We start from the raw sequence: 17,726 nt of genomic DNA, 5'->3' as shown, positions 1-17,726 counted from the left end.
AAAAAAAATATGTGCGAGAAGACACACGCACACACACGATTTTTGGTAGAGCAATCATCACCCATGAACCCAGGATCGCCCCACGACCAATCACTAGTGTTACACATGAGGAACAATGGAGCAAAGCATGTAGTAGTGAGTAATCACTAATGATATAACAATGCTTCAAATTTGTGTGATCAATCACTACTACTTGCATACATACAGCAATTTCAGTAATGCATTTGGAGTAGCAAAATTTTCCCCTGTGTGCCCAACTAATATCACTAAGTGGTGCACAATTGTCTACAATTAGACGTACTGCAAAATAAGAATTTAGCATACAAAGACATCCATGTTCTCAAGAACGTGTTATAACTTAAGCCAAATTTGAGGGCTGAAACCAGCGAATACATGAACTGAAATATGCCTAGATTTGAAAATTTTTGTAGATATGACCCTAAGAGTGATTTATACATTTTAGTTAGTTTATATTGCCTATTTCCCTAGGAATTAAATTTCAAGGAGGTCCAGTGAGTAGTAAACCTTTGATTGCGAAGAGGTCCCTGAATCACTTTCCCAAACAGAATGGTCACACAGTCTGTGTCCCTACCGCGGTCCGCCATTTAGGCTGCATTCACACCAGCAGCTGCACTACAGTACACAGCTGCCGGTGTGCCATTTTATTTTATTTTTCAATTATTTTTATTAGAACTTCCCTCTTCCTGTTTACATATACATGCATGCCTTACGTCCACGTGTTCATTTGCGAGCAGGAGAGTTGGTTTTATATATTTTAGAGGTGCACCGAAATATAATTTCAAAACCGAAACAAACCGAAATTTAAAAAAAAAAAAAATGTCAGGCCAAAACCAAAAATGTTTTTTATTTTAACTTTTTCAATTTATTTTTATATTTTATTTTGCATGTAATATTTTGATCAATATTACAGCAGATATACACAGTGGAAAACACAGGTTTAGGTAGAAATGTATACAGAACTACTACTACAAAAAAAGTGAACATATAAATCAAAAGCAGTCTAATTATCAAGTACCGGTACCAGTACAGTGCTATTGGTGAGTACACAGGTTATGACTTAAGAGAAGGGTAGGAAAGAGAAAGGGACTAATAGGTAAGCAAGAAAGGTCTAATGAATAGAGTGCGCTCAATCGGGTTCTCCGAGGACATTAAGGCCACCCAGGGATCCCGCAACCTTCGAGGTAAGGTACCACCTCGTATCCTGAAAGAGTAGCATAATAGTCTTCAGTTGGTCTATAGACAATTCAGACAGTAGGAATGAGGTCCAGGTAGCAAAAAATCTGTCAGTGTTATGCGTGTTCAATTGGGCATCCAGTTATCAAATGTCATAAGTTTATGAAGAAGGCTTTTCAGGGAGGTTTACGAGGGAGGGTTAGGCAAAAGCCAGTTCATCAGGATCGCCTTCTTGGCTGCGACCACACAAGTGTTCCCACCTAGAGAGATTACTAGAATTGGAGGTTGCTGAGGGAGTAGGAGCATGGAACAGACAGAGGGTAGGGGTGATAGGCCTTTGAGCGTTTATTTTTTACTTCACTTCTAGGGGCTTCGGGGAAATATATCTCTTTTTCTGCAGCCCCTGTTATATATGAACAGGAATCCTCTATACTGAGTGTTTGTGTTCATTCATAACATGAGGACATAGTGTTTACTATATCCACAATCATAAATGAACTGGAGGTGATGTAGATCACTTCCCATTCATTCATAATTGGGGATATAGTAAACATACTCTGTCCTCAATTATTTACAAACACTCAGCAATCATTGATCACTGAGTGTTTTTACTCGCTCTGCTTCCTGACACGCTATCACAGGAGGCTGAACTAGTGGAGCTCAGTCTGCTGTAACAATGTGGGCTGTCTCCGCCCGCTCTCCTCTGATCTATGTCAGGTGGCTGTCACAGTGCTCTCCTCCGGCAGCGCTCAGCCACCTGTGACAGTTTCTCTCCTCCCCGCTGGGACACATAGCAGCGTCCAGCGGAGAAGAGAGAAAGAACGGATGCACCACTGTATCGGCCAGCAAATGGCACTTTCGGCATTATGCCAAAAGTGCTATTTTCAGCCGATATGTATTAGCGGGTCAATATATTGGTGCATTCCTAATATATGTATTTTTTTTATAAAAAAAAAAAATTCACTTATCTTTTTACATTTTTTTCACTGAATGTTTGCTATCAACAAAGGGGATAACAAGCCCCTATGTGACAGCATTTGGAGGTGAGAGGTTCTCTTTATGGAGACATCCAATACAGGATTGTGCTTGATCCTCTTTACCCAGCACTTCAGCTGGATTTTTACAGCTCAGAAGCAAGAAGCACTGAGAGCACAGCGCTTCCTGCTTAATTCATCGCAGAGCATATTAGGGAATGCACACTCTCCATCCTGACACTGTTTTCCATGGTTTCAGGCTCCCCAGAAAAACACAGCAGGGAGATGCACGGAGGGGGGTACGATAGCAGGCTAGTACAGCAACCCAGATCAATTCTAAGCTGACAAGCTGAACAGCCGGCCCTGCCTGATGTCATTGGTTGCTAGGACGCCAATGATCCTAGCAACCAATGACTGAAGCGGAGGGGGACCTATGCTGGATTATGGCTGGCAGTGGATGCACTGACTTTAGAGGACAGTGTATTCACCATCAGCCAGCCATAACCCAGTGCGGGTTGGCGATCACGGTCTGGACAGCACCGCCACTCGGTCCATGCCCAGACTGTGGTCCACCATTTAGTAACACCCCTGAAAAGAAACCCAAGTGCCCAAAAATATCCTACACCAGGGGTGCCCACAAGGTCGATCGCGATCTACCAGTAGATCGCGTAGCGATCACTGGTAGATCGCACTGTCCTCTCCCGCCGCTTCTCTGGATCCCCGCTGCTCTCCCCGAGAAGAAGTGAAAGAGGCGGCGGCGGGGGAGGGCGGAGCCGCTGTCACAGAACTAATGAAGAGCGGTGAGGAGAGAGAGAGAGAGAAAGAGAGACGCTCGGCCAGGATCTGACAGCCGGCGCCTCTTACCCCCTCACTGCTTGTCCGTTCTGTCACAGCGGCTCCACCGCCCCCCGCACATGAAGTGCACTTTTACTTCTCATCAGATCCCCCGCTGCCTCTGCCCGGGAGAGTGGCACTAATGCAGGCGATCGCACTGTGGGCGAGGGGCCTGCCTGCGGAGCCTGGCCACGGTGCCATTGACTTCAATGCACCGCCACGCCCCCTCCCGCCCCTGAATGCAGGTTTTTTTTCGTTGGTAGATCTCAATGAGCTCGTCATTTGAAAAGTAGATCTCCAGACGAAAAATAGTGGGCGCCCCTGCCCTACACCAACATGAGGACAACGTACAGACCTGCTTGTCATTCGCTGGTCATCAACAAACTTGATCCTTTTGCCTTATTATAGCTTCCCTTGTATTCCCTTGTGCTGTGTTTCATTAGCATGCGTTTTTGATGTGTTGCTCAGAAAAAAAAGTAGGAGGATGTGCTACTTTTTGTCCCAGTGTACTGAAACGCGACACAGCAGTGTGAACTTGCCACACTCATTAATTTGTTGATGCTCTTGCGTTAGCATCCATTACAAAACAGATGGTAACACAACGCAACTGATCCAGTGTAAATGGGGCCCTAGGGAAGATATGATCACCATGTATAATTACATAATTGGTCCACATAGTGCAAAGTTATTCACTTAAGGCTACATTCACACCAAAATCTGAGCCAAAAATGGTCATCGGAGGTTTGGTTTACTTGCGATTGCATACTCCGTTGACATCCATTGCATTATTTTGCTTTTTTTAGGGAGGGGGGGGGGGGGTTGGTTGAAATTAACAATGGAGATCCCGAACACCGCGGCATCCGTCATACCATCGGAGACCGCTGACATTACACCATCTCCGAGGAGGAGAGACCAAGAATTAGTGAGTCCTCCACCTTGTCCTCTCACATGGAGTCCTCATATGGAATTCACACCTTTATATATCTAAGGGGAAGAGTTATTTTTTTCTTTTTTGTGGGGGGGGGGGGGGGGGGGGGGTTGGTTGAAAAAAAGTAGAGCCTGCTCTTTTACTTTTTTTTCAGTGAAGGGCAGCACTGGTGTGAACTGCTCCAATTCACACCGATTCAACTTTCAGATGTCCTTGTGTTGGCATCCATTGAAAAGCGGATGCTAACAGATATTGTGTGAAAGGGGCCTAAGGGCTTGTTCCAGAGTGGTCAGCTGCTGCAACGCACTGTAGTGCATCCCGACTGGCTTCCTGCGTTCAGGGGCGTTTCTCCAATGCACTGCCACGTCCCCTCCCACCCCTGAACGCAGGAAGGCAGCTGGGATGCAATAGTGCGTTCCAGCAGCTGACCACTCTGGAACACACTGTTTATGGTGTGATCAAGCCCTTAGGCTGTGTTCACACCTGGGCGTACTGAATATGCGCGCTCCGTGCCGCAAGTTTTTACCGCGATTTGCGGTAAAAGAAACGCGTGACAAACGCGCGTTTCCGAGGGCTATCCGGCTGTATCCTAATGGATATGTGTGGCAAATACGCCCCAAAGAAGCTCCTGTACTTCTTTGGGCGTAGGGCGTTTTTCAGCGTGTTCCTACGTGCTGTAAAACGCCCAGGTAGGCAATTATTGGTTTTCACATGTTGAGCGTTTTACAGCGCATAGGAACGCGCTGTAAAACGCCCAGGTGGGAACCAGGCCTTAAGGTTATTGCAAAGAACAAGGTGGTGCTCTTTATGTTTGGAGGAAAAGGTTTAAGTTTCCGCATATAGAAAGGCTTCTTCACAGTAAAAGCTGTAAGAATGTGGACTAGGCTACTTCAGGGACTAGGTTCTAGCCAGCTTGCTGAAATGTAAAAAAATAAAATAAATAAATCATTGGATTGATCAATGGTTGTGTTCCTCAAACCATTCTTGAATCATTTTTGCAGTGTGGCAGGGTGCATTATCCTGCTGAAAGAGGCCACTGCCATTAGGGAATACGGTTTCAAATAATGTCCATGTATTTGATCAGCAACAATGTTTAGGAAAGTAGTATGTGTCAAAGTAACATCCACATGAATAGCAGGAACTAAAATTTCCCAGCAGAACATAGCCCAAAGCATCGGACTGCGTCCGCCAGCTTGCCTTCTGGCCATAGTGCATCCTGGTGCCATCTTTTCCCCCTTCTTCATCAGACCAGGCCACCTTCTTGCATTTCTCCCTGGTCCAGTTCTCATGCTCATGTGCCCATTGTAGGTGCTTTTGGTGGTGGACACTGGCACCCTGAGTGGTCTGCGGCTATGCAGCCTCTGGTTGGCTGCAAAAAAGTAGAGCCTGCTCTTTTACTTTTTTTTCAGTGAAGGGCAGCACTGGTGTGAACTGCTCCAATTCACACCGATTCAACTTTCAGATGTCCTTGTGTTGGCATCCATTGAAAAGCGGATGCTAACAGATATTGTGTGAAAGGGGCCTAAGGGCTTGTTCCAGAGTGGTCAGCTGCTGCAACGCACTGTAGTGCATCCCGACTGGCTTCCTGCGTTCAGGGGCGTTTCTCCAATGCACTGCCACGTCCCCTCCCACCCCTGAACGCAGGAAGGCAGCTGGGATGCAATAGTGCGTTCCAGCAGCTGACCACTCTGGAACACACTGTTTATGGTGTGATCAAGCCCTTAGGCTGTGTTCACACCTGGGCGTACTGAATATGCGCGCTCCGTGCCGCAAGTTTTTACCGCGATTTGCGGTAAAAGAAACGCGTGACAAACGCGCGTTTCCGAGGGCTATCCGGCTGTATCCTAATGGATATGTGTGGCAAATACGCCCCAAAGAAGCTCCTGTACTTCTTTGGGCGTAGGGCGTTTTTCAGCGTGTTCCTACGTGCTGTAAAACGCCCAGGTAGGCAATTATTGGTTTTCACATGTTGAGCGTTTTACAGCGCATAGGAACGCGCTGTAAAACGCCCAGGTGGGAACCAGGCCTTAAGGTTATTGCAAAGAACAAGGTGGTGCTCTTTATGTTTGGAGGAAAAGGTTTAAGTTTCCGCATATAGAAAGGCTTCTTCACAGTAAAAGCTGTAAGAATGTGGACTAGGCTACTTCAGGGACTAGGTTCTAGCCAGCTTGCTGAAATGTAAAAAAATAAAATAAATAAATCATTGGATTGATCAATGGTTGTGTTCCTCAAACCATTCTTGAATCATTTTTGCAGTGTGGCAGGGTGCATTATCCTGCTGAAAGAGGCCACTGCCATTAGGGAATACGGTTTCAAATAATGTCCATGTATTTGATCAGCAACAATGTTTAGGAAAGTAGTATGTGTCAAAGTAACATCCACATGAATAGCAGGAACTAAAATTTCCCAGCAGAACATAGCCCAAAGCATCGGACTGCGTCCGCCAGCTTGCCTTCTGGCCATAGTGCATCCTGGTGCCATCTTTTCCCCCTTCTTCATCAGACCAGGCCACCTTCTTGCATTTCTCCCTGGTCCAGTTCTCATGCTCATGTGCCCATTGTAGGTGCTTTTGGTGGTGGACACTGGCACCCTGAGTGGTCTGCGGCTATGCAGCCTCATATGCAACAAACTGTGATGCACTGTGTGTTCAGACGCCTATCTATCGGAAACCAACAACAAAGTCAGAATACAATGCAAACAGCGACAATTCTTCGATCGACATGCTGTTTGTGTTGATGAAGGAATTGCGTCAATTTCTTGCGTTCATCCCGTGGGTTGAACAAAAAAAATTGACAGGTGTATGGCCAGCCTTAGCCAGAGAGGGGGCAGGAATCCAAGCTCTTCCTGTTTAAAAGTTTGCCTCCATCAACATTCCTTTAGGTACAAATGCAGCAACTATTAATATACAACGTTGAGATACAATCCCTCTGGCCTTTCATTTATATCTATTATGGTAACTGAAAACTGCTTAGTTTACAGCTCAATCCTATAAAAGAATGGCAGGGATGCAAGTAATTGCTGTGTGAGAAAAGTTAACATGGGCAGTAAACTAATGCTGCAGAAGTGACTAATTAATGCAGAAAATTGAAAGGGCAACTGGAGCAAGACAGGATTTAAAAGAGAAGAGGTTGGAAAGAATATATATTATTAATAATAATATCCACACCTCCATTAAAGAAGAACTCCAGAAAGTCAGAGATCTGGCACTCAGCATTTCATGGTGGAGAGATATGTACCAGGAAAGAAAGTTCTGTTGTATGGTTTCAAGTCAACCTTCCTACTCTATTTAGTGTTGTCACTCAATATAATAGTAGCAGAAACTATGGACACAATACAGAATTGTCACGGGCATCAGGTACTGGGCTTCAAATAAGCTGGTCCCTACTGGAAAGGCCATTTTAGCACCTATCTTGTCTTTATGGATAAGGCTAATGTGTATACTAAAGGGATCACAAAAAACAATTTAGAAACATATCTGTATTTTAGTAACAGTTTTATAAACCTCATCAACTGTAGCTTTTCCTAGAGAGCAAGCTTCTTCCATCAGTGACCTCCCCAATGCCTAAATGAGTTGTCCCTGTATGATCCTATGTAATGACAAACTTCACATGAACAACCAATGTGGAGAATTAGTGACACAGACACCTAGCATTGTGCAATAACTTTTACAAGCAGCTGATGGAATGTTATATCTCAAGGTACGCATGCAAATACTTTATGAGCTATATATAGCAATAACCGGCATGCAGTATTTTAAAGCCTTGATCTCAAAAATAGGCCAAATATAATGAGATGTGGAGGAGCCCAGGACAGACGTGAGCAGCACTGGCACAAGTAAAGGCAGCTCTGATCTGCAGTGAGCATGTGGAAGTGCTCTAGATCTTTACTGGCAGAACAAACTTGGCTTCCTATTTGCAGAGTATAATCTGCATTATGAATGTGTCCGGTTCATCAGCAGTTTGAGCTAGAGCCCTGTACATGCTCCCTGCTGCAGTACTGAAGGATTTGAACTTGGGATGTGCTCTAGAGATTGCAGGCAGAGAGAACCCTTACCGCATTCCTTCGAAACCTCATCATTCCTCTTGGGGGATTTCCTTCTGCCATGGCTTGTTTAAGCAGCAGTAATTATCTTCCTCTTGTTATTGTCAGGGTTTCATGGGTGACATACGATATGGATGCTGGTGCTTAAAAACTGCCAAGTGGCTGCTGAGCTGAAGCCGTGCTGCTGCAGCCGTTTCCATTACCACAGCACTGCGAAAAGACAGCAGCTACAGTACCAGCAAACTACGGACACATCGAGCCCTGCATTGATTCGCCGATGTTTATGTTAATCTCTAGCAGACACGCGTTCACTGGCTCACAGCAGCATCTTCTGCGCACACATCCCAGACATGCACACCTGGCTCTTCCAAGTCTGCATGTGACAAGGGAGGTTAACCTCTGCACTGCCAGCTGCCATTTAACAGGGGCTATAAAAGTATTGCATTTTAAATATATACAGTTAATAAAATATAATGCACATTTTAGAAGTGTTCATAAAATGATTATAGAAAAGAGATGCAATGCGATTGTATACAATGTTGCAAGTATGGCCATACTCTACCAAATAAAAGCAATGTGGTGATCATCATGCTGTGCAAGGGTTAACCTACAATCATATAACAAGTCCTTAGTTATCACATGGGAATTTCCTGACATGATGAAAAATCTTATGGGAGCAATCGCCATCTGTTTATTTTGCCACAAAAAAGGCAATACAACTTCCACTGCAATACAGTCCAAAAAAACACTGCTCGCCTCTAGTATATGCCTCGCGTCCCATTGACGGTGAACAGATGAACCTGCCTTCTGAAGGCAGATAAGAGACAACAGAAGATATTCTTGAGAACTCATGATCCTATAAAATATTCATTTTTTTCCCCAAGCATAAAAATTGCAAGCAACCAATGACACGTTTCTGCCTTGACTATAGGTTGACTAAGGCCACTTAAGGCAGAAACGCATCAAGGTTGCTAGCAGTTTTTATGCTTCGGAACTAAAGGATTATTTTGGAGGCGCATGAGTGCAGCAATATCTTCTATTGGCACACTTAACTGCAATCCATCCATTGACTGAGTTGAGACGAAACACCACGGTGGGTAATGACAGCACACAATATGAGCCAAGCAGACATTTTCATCACAGCCCATCAGTCTCAGGACAGCTCTGGCTGTCTTTGACCACTGTTAAGCTAGGTATACACAGTTTGAATTTTGCACAAATGTTTGTACGAAAAATCTCATTCAAACATTCCATAACGCACTTAGAGAATTGAAGAATACGTTCAAAACGGCACAGATCCTCTCCTGATCAGACCGTCTGAAATGGGCCTTAGAATTTTGCTTGTTCAGGAAAAAGGTTTCATCCTTTCTTTCGATTGGTTTTTTTTGCCACCTATAGTAGAAAGCGATCATCAATTTGACCCCATTAACTATTAGAAAATTGTGAGAATGTCCCAAAACCAACTGTTTTCGAACAGTGATTGTAACAGTGCATACCCATGCGTGTGTGCATATGTGTGATATATACAGTACACTATATTGCCAAAAGGATTGGGACGCCTGCCTCTGCACACACATGAACTTTTTAATGGCATCCCAGTCTTAGTCCGTAGGGTTCAATAATGAGTTGGCCCACCATTTGCAGCTATAACAGCTTTAACTCTTCTTGGAAGGCATGCACAAGGTTTAGGAGTGTGTCTATGAGAATGTTTGACCATTCTTCCAGAAGCTCATTTGTGAGGTCAGGTACTGATGTTGAACGAGAAGGCCGGGCTCACGGTCTCCACTCTAATTCATCCCAAAGGTGTTCTATTGGGTTGAGGTCAGGACTCTGTGCAGGCCAGTCAAGCTCCTCCACCCCAAACTCGCTCATCCATGTCTTTATGGACCTTGCTTTGTGAACGGGTACGCAGTCATGTTGGAACAGGAAGAGGCCATCCCCAAACTGTTTCCACAATGTTGGGAGCATGAAATTGTCCAAAATGTCTTGGTATGCTGATGCCATAAGACAGTGGTTCTCAACCTGTGGGTCGGGACCCCCTTGGGGTTCGAATAAATCCAATTCTTCTAGTTCCAGCTGCAGAGCCTGGTCCTGTCTTTGCCTATAGCAGTGGTTCTCTGTGGGTCGCTGTGCATGGTGAGAGTCCTACTCAGCTCTCTCCTAGCGCAGCAGTGTCAGTTCTCCCGACACGCCTCCAGATGTCGCTGCAGCAGCCGTGTCATCCCTAAATTTTACCTTTCGGGGTCACCACAACTTGGCAAATGTTACCAAGGGGTCCCGGCCCTAGAAAGGTTGAGAACCACTGCCTTAAGAGTTCCCTTCACTGGAACTAAGGAGCCAAGCCCAACCCCTGAAAAACAACCCCACACCATAATCCCCCCTCCACCAAACTTTACACTCGGTGCAATGCAGTCAGGTAAGTAACGTTCTTCTGGCAACCACCAAACCCAGACTTGTTAATCGGATTGCCACATAGAGAAGCGTGATTTGTCAATGCTAAAGCCTGATGAAGGGACCCTGTGCGGTCCCGAAAGCGCTTGTTTGGTCATATGACAAAAAACTTCAATAAATGAAGCTTTTGCTATCTTAAAAGGACTGGTGTGCTGGTGACATTTCTACAATTTTTTCGTCACTCCAGAGAACACGTCTCCACTTCTCTAGTGTCCAGTGGCGGCGTGCTTTACACCATTGCATTTGACGCTTTGCATTGCACTTGGTGATGTAAGGCTTGGATGCAGCTGCTCGGCCATGGAAACCCATTCCATGAAGCTCTCTACGCACTGTTGTTGCGCCAATCTGAAGGCCACACCAAGTTTGGAGGTCTGCAGACAGTTGGCGATTTCGGAACATTGTGCGCTTCAGCATGCGCTGACCCCGCTCTGTCATTTTACGTGGCCTACCACTTCATTGCTGTTGTTCGCATTTGCTTCCACTTTGTTATAATACCACTAACAGGTGACCGTGGAATATTTATTAGCAAGGAAATGTCACGGATGTACTTATTGCACAGGTGGCAACCTATCAGGGTACCATGCTTCAATTCACTGAGCTCCTGAGAGAGCGACCCATTCTTTTATATTTAATCTGCCCATGAGGGCCTATTCACACCAGAGGCATTGAGTTTTTTTCTCAGAACAGGCCCAACACACAGACGAGACCATTTACCTTGTTTTAAATGGGCACATTTTGCACCACTGCGCTGTAGCACTGGTGTTGTGGGAACACTGGTATGCAGGATTTTAGTCGCTGGTAGCACTGGGGACCTGGGTACAAAACATGTTCTGGGAACACAGGTACACAGGATGTGAGAGTCTTGTACCTCTGGAGTTCTGTGAGCACAGGTACACAGGGTGAGAGTCTCTTGTAGCACTTTGGTTCTGGGAACATAGGTATACAGGAGGGTGAGTCTCCTACACCACTGGGGTTCTGGGAACATGGGTATACAGGGTGTGAGTCCCTTTCAGCACTGGGGTACTGGGAACACTGAGGTAGCAGGCTAAATCTCTTCTGGAACCAGGGTGCTGGGCTCACTGACCTCACCTTGGGTACACAGGTGGAAGAATGCTGATGGCTCACTTGAAGTACGTAGGGGACACGGAACACAAGGGGTCACTAAAAACAGAAAAATCTCTCAGGAACACAGGCTGGAGAGTCACTAGACATAGGGGTCTAGTGCTAGGAACACAAGCATTGCTCAGTTGAGGGGCAGTGACACGCATAGTTTACACTGCAATGTGACCACCAGACAGTAACAGAATATTATTCCATTAGAGTACAAGTAAAAGAACAGATAAAGGAAACGGGGCAGCCTCGCATGTCAAAAAAATCTGTGACAAACACCATGGCCGTATGTGTGATTTTTCTGCACGCAAACAGGAATCTTCCCAAACTCCAAAAGGGTTACACCCAACTGCCCTATTGTGTGTGCATGTCTGTGAATTCAGATTGTGAATTCTGGGATGGGGACTAATGTGAAGGACTTATCAATAGAGCAATGCAGAATGTATTAGAGCTAAACAAATTAACAAATATAACTTGGCATATAGCTGGATGGATGTCACTCACATGGCACTTCTGCTACTAAATGGCGCTAAAGGAGCATAGAAAGAGTTCTAAATCAACTAATCACAAGAACTGGAAAAATAATAATTTACGCTAGTCCATCAGAGTTATCAGTTTGGGTAATATTTGGATCACAAGAGAATACTGATGAAAACAAGCTTTGGAAGCCCAAAAAAGCCTCAATAAGAAATATAGAACTGAGGCAAACCATTCACCTACCTTACATCTGAAGTACTTCTCTATCAGAGTAGGTACACTTTTACAAACCCTATATATTCATCATAGCTCACCTTGACATAGCTCTAATTGTGTTTCCTTACACCAACATGGCAGCATACGGATGGGTATAGCTCCACCTCTCACCCAATCACAGGACTGGTTATACTATAAATGAAAACACGGCCCCCAAGGCAACCATTCTCCTTTTTAAAGCTAAGAATATGTTTACATTTTACCCCCGCCTCGCCGGTTTCTTCCGGCTTGCCGCACAGGTTCAGCCTCTCTTGCTGCGAAGTTGCCTCCATTCAGGTAGCTAAATGCACGTTATAAGGAAAGCCTCCCACATACCTTCAGAGTTTTGGGTGCAGGAAACATTCTCTTGGTGTCCTTTTCATATTCGGATGCCTCCTCCATCATGGTGGTGAATGCAAGACACTTGCTTGGCCTTCTGATCTGGAGACTCCGGAGAAACTGTGACTGAGCTGCATCATTAGTAACTATGGTTGTGCTGGAATGATCACACGCATGGACAAAGTAGGATCCTCTTTTTTCTTTCAAGTAGTTTGTTTAAGTAGTGAATATGCTACTATTTAATATGGCTTTGCAGTAAAACGGTCCTGTCATTGGGTGAGGGGCAGAGCTATACCCATTCGTATACTGCCATGTACTGGCGTCCGGAAAGGAAAATGACCGATAGGTAAGTATGCAATTTTCTGTTATGTCCTCCAGACAATCCTTTCTTAGAAAATGTACATTGGAATAGAAGATGACAATGCATAAAATTACAATTATGTTTGTGACTTACAGATAATTTCTGAAGAGTCAGTTTTACAGACGTCCATGTATCCAACCTTCTGTCTAATACGAGTAGAAATTTTACATTGTTCTCGTGTTTACTAGAAATAAAAGAAACATGTTAATTATTCTTAATTACAAAACACAGTATATAGAGAAGAAACAAGACTTTTGTTACAGTTTAGCAAACTAGCGAAGTAAGGACCATAGAGGTCTTTTGTCCCCCGTATCAGAGGGTAAGGGCTGCCATATGCTGGCACATATCCATCACCGAGAATAATTAGCAGATTCTAGGTCTGGCTATTTTCATTGGGATTCATGTTTTTCAGAACCTCCAGCAACTTGTGACTCAAGCTTGTCAAGCTTACCAATGCAGCATGTATATGGTGAAAACAGAAACTCTAAAGTTGGGTTCATTTTAACTGATTATCCAAGCCTTAGCGAGGCATAGGAGGGAGCAAATAAGACAATGAAAAGCTACCCATCATGTGTAAGCAAGCATGTGGTGCTGTAGTTGTGGCTGCCATGTATTGCAGCACTCACATCAGCGGAGATTTCAGTGTAAGGCAGAACTCCAGGATCAGATATTGTCTAAATACAAGACCTGTGTATTTTTACTTGAATCTTGGTGTGCTTGGTTGCTTTCCTATACAGATCTGTACAATAATCCAATGTGAATTAATAAATTCTATCCAATATTTTTGAAATACATATATTTCTTTTTGTCCCAGGTATCTCCTATTATTGGAGGGCTATATTGATGTTTTCGTTTATAGCTGCACTACACCACAGGCAGAGTTTAAAGCGGTAAAAATAAATGCATTAAATCTGTCCTCTGGAAACATAAAAAAATAAGGCCTTGACCTTCTTCAAACATGGTCCTTCCCTGGCCAATATGAGGCCATGTCCTCACTGGCCAGCTAAAACACAAACTTGGGTACCCACGCATATCAGCACAAGCGGTTCAAGTATGCATTTATTTCCTATCTTACTCATTTAGTGGGTCTGCCATGTTCATCTCTACCATTTACCTCAGAACAACCTAATGTACTTACAGTAGAGTCCCTAATAAACTCCCAAAAAGGACATATTTAGGCTCATTAAATAAGACCATACAAAATGCAGCAACCAACTAGTAACCATCACGTAATTTGTAGTGAACTGGAATCTGATTGTTTATTAGAAGGCACTGTACTCTCTACATCGGGGTAGGCAACCTTGGCACTGGCTGTTGTGGAGCTACATACATACTGCAGGCATACTGGGATTTGAAGTTTCCATACAGTGGGAGTGCAGAGCTTAACTACCCCTGCTCTTTATCAGTTTTATTTTTACTACCATGCTAAGTAAAGCCAGTTATCAGACGCCTATCTTACAAACAACACTCTCTCATAGGTGTACATCTATAGAAGATTATGCGACTGCTATGGGACCTGGAGGAATAGGGGCCTAGCACTTTCTGGCTATGCAATGGATTAAGCAGGCATGTACTGTATGTATGTATGTATGTATGTATGTATGTATGTATGTATGTATGTATGTATAGTGCAGGAACCTCTATACAATTATGGAAGAAATAAGTATTCTGCATCACTAAGGGAAATGCCTCTGAGATGGAGATTAGAGAAGAAACCTCCTTTAATGGTTTTGCAATTGAGCCCCATCACACAAAGTCACAGCACTGCTTTAGATCAAGGCTATATTTAGCTGGGTTCATGCCAACATTGTATAATCTAAAATAAGACTAATATGAAGGTACTAAAAAAGCTATTCAGTTTCATAACATTACCATAGTATAAAACAGTTACCTAAAGCTCGGTGACATGTTCATGCACTAAGAGCATTTACCAGAAGGTGCAATCTAAACATTTACTTTGGCAAGTCTAATTATTTGGATGGCTGACCTTCCATCCTAACCTCCTACTCTCAAACCTAAAAGGGCCTCATAGCCAAAAGTCTGAAGAGCTGTTTGAAATTGAAAGCTCTCATTATGGTGTTGCAATCTGTACCTTGGAATGGAGGTCAGATACGTTAAAACAGTTGTTAGCACATCCTCTGGAACTTCGTGGAACGTGGCGTTTTCAGGAAATGTCATGATCCAGCCGTTATCCTTCCCCCGACCACCTATGTGAATTATATAAGGTTATATAACTATTGCAGAATTCAAATGAAAAGTATGAAAAAATTAATAATAAAAACATTATATCCACTTATAGTCAAATATTTTAACCAGTCATGTTACACACAGGGAGGTGAGAGAGTCTGATATGTTGTTATTAAAGTGGACATTTCAATAACTATAAAATTCAATTCTGCTTAAAAAAATCATAACATGTCACAATATACAGTAACCGTATATTATTTTTTATAATAAAATCCCTTGAGGTCCAGTCACATGATGTTACCAAGGCTGAGCTGATGTAATCAGTCTGATGCAGGCAAGATGAAGCATTTCCCCAGTCTGCTCAGCCTCAGTGATCTGACTGCAACCTGATAACTTTTTGTTACAAGGTAAGACGACGTAATAGGGCTAATCTGTACCAGACATTTGTAAACAGGAACTGCAGAGGTGCCAGGGTTTACATGATTGTATAATACTTGCTCAGTGTCTGCAACCCCCCTCTGCCAATCCCTGCACTGGCTTCCACTCACCCAAAGGATAACATTCAAAATATTAACAATCACTTATAAAGCCATCCACAACTCTGCCCCCGGATATATCTCAAAATATCACCCTAACCGTCCCCTCCACTCCTCCCAAGACCTCCTGCTTTCCAGCTATCTTGTCAACTCCTTCCATACTCACCTCCAGGACTTCTCTAGAGTCTCTCCCATCCTCCGGAACTCTTTACCCCAACCTGTTCATCTATCTCCCACCTTGACTGCCTTTAGGCGTTCCCTAAAGACTCATCTCTTCAGGGATCCTCCTTACCATCTTGTCTTGAATTGTATTGTGATTGTAATGTCTTAATTATATTGTAAAGCGCTGCGCAAACTGTTGGCGCTATATAAATCCTGTATAATAATCATAATACCTTTTTAGTCCAGGAAATATGTATATCCCAACTCTGGATGATGCCTGAACAAAGATGGCAGCATCTTTCTGATATGGAAAGCAGATTAAGGCACTGTCAGGGGGTAGAAACTTGATCTTTGTAAGAGGTACTCAATACCTGTGTTACTTACTCATTATTAGCATGTATCAATAATATACCTGATGCTAGGTCTACATTAAGTCATTCCTCTGCCCTCCTTGACTGCTCCACTCTTAAATCCCATGCACAGCATTATTTAAAATGCTTTTCATTGTACATTTTTAACTGTACAAAATCAATAAAAGGAAGTTATAAAACTACACTTTGAAATTTACTTCCTGTACATTAAAAAGAATAAATCTATGCGATACTCAGTGACCTCTGTTTATGTATAGGAACTCCAGACAAATAGTTTGGATATAGCGAGAAGAGTTATTAACTTTGGTTCTTCTTACTGTCTATGAGATATCTCCTCAAACTAAGGTAATCTCATCTTTAAGGGCTCGTTCACACCACACAGCTGCAGCATGTTCACTGGTGTGCAGTATGAACATGCACTGCTATACTGTACACTGCAATGTTAAAAGGCATCCTTTCTTTTTTCTAAACTTCAATATAATTTGATGCACAGCAGCGTGTTACAGCACGCCAGAACATGCTCTGCAAAAATGCAAGTCCTAGTTGTTTTCAGCGCACACCAACACAGCACATTGGATGCTAACTGACCCTACAGGACATAAGGCAATGCCTTGTTCTTGAGTTGGGACTGTGTTGGATAACGCTGCTCAAGAGTAATGGTGTGAACGACTTCTAATGGTTGTTACAGGAACATGTTTCTACATTGGAAGATTTCCCCTCTACTCCTGATATTTTAGATTATAGGTAATGAAGAAACTAGTGCGGGTCTGTAAAAGTAATCAGAGTATCATTAACAAATAGGGGTCTATTCACTAAGCTGCCATAGGCAGCCGAGTGAATGACCGACCTGAAGCGAAGTGAGCCGAACGCTGTACGGCTATTCACTTCAGGCTGGTACGGATGATTTCAGCCGTACCATGCTACCGTGAATGCTACCGTGAATGCTACCGAGCAGAATAGAAAAATAGTTTAAAAAGTATAAACAAATAAATAGAAAATGATTGTGCGGAGCTAGCAGTGACAGCTAGCTCCGCCCAACTGTTTTCTATTGGCCGGCGGTTCTGCTGCCGTAAAAAAAAAAAAAAACATTTTCGCCATAGGAATGCATTGCTAGATTCCTATTGGCTATTTCAATTTGCAATAGCAAAATAGCAAACTAGCTATTGTACACGCCCTCTGCTGCTGTCAATCATTAGTGGGGGCCTAATGAAGACCTGCAGCAGTGGGCGGGTGCAATAGCTAGTTTGCTATTGGCTATTGTAAAGTGCAAATATGGTGACATTTCTTTTATTATTATTCTGACGCCAGCCAACGGCTCCGTGTCAGAAAAAAAAAAGAAAAAGCAGCATTTCTCTCCTGGGCGGCCGGGAGCGGGAGACACCCGGAGCGCCCGGGAGAGTTAAGCTGTCTGGAGATCAGTGTCCCTGGTTAGCTGATAACCAGGGACACTAATCTCTCTGCAAGTGGCCGGAGCCAGCCACAACCTCAAGGCTGGGTCGCCCCCCG

The 17,726-nt window shown here is 43.7% G+C and overlaps 1 protein-coding gene across 1 annotated transcript in view; it reads right to left on the bottom strand.

The window, feature by feature from the left end:
* The window catches only part of MCF2 (MCF.2 cell line derived transforming sequence), a 107,996-nt gene that overhangs the window by 68,353 nt on the left and 21,917 nt on the right, over positions 1-17,726 (bottom strand). The window contains exons 3-4 of the mRNA XM_018564150.1: positions 15,057-15,171; positions 13,058-13,148 (exon numbers count right to left, since the gene is read on the bottom strand). Coding sequence (XP_018419652.1) covers positions 13,058-13,148; positions 15,057-15,171 — 206 coding nt within the window. The remainder of the gene's footprint in view (positions 1-13,057; positions 13,149-15,056; positions 15,172-17,726) is intronic.

This window comes from Nanorana parkeri, unplaced genomic scaffold (assembly GCF_000935625.1).
Source record: "Nanorana parkeri isolate BGI_ZX_2015 unplaced genomic scaffold, ASM93562v1 scaffold730, whole genome shotgun sequence".
NCBI classification, from domain to species: Eukaryota; Metazoa; Chordata; class Amphibia; order Anura; family Dicroglossidae; genus Nanorana; species Nanorana parkeri.
Note: the sequence above shows the minus strand (reverse complement) of the source record. Positions and strands in the feature narration are given on the sequence as shown.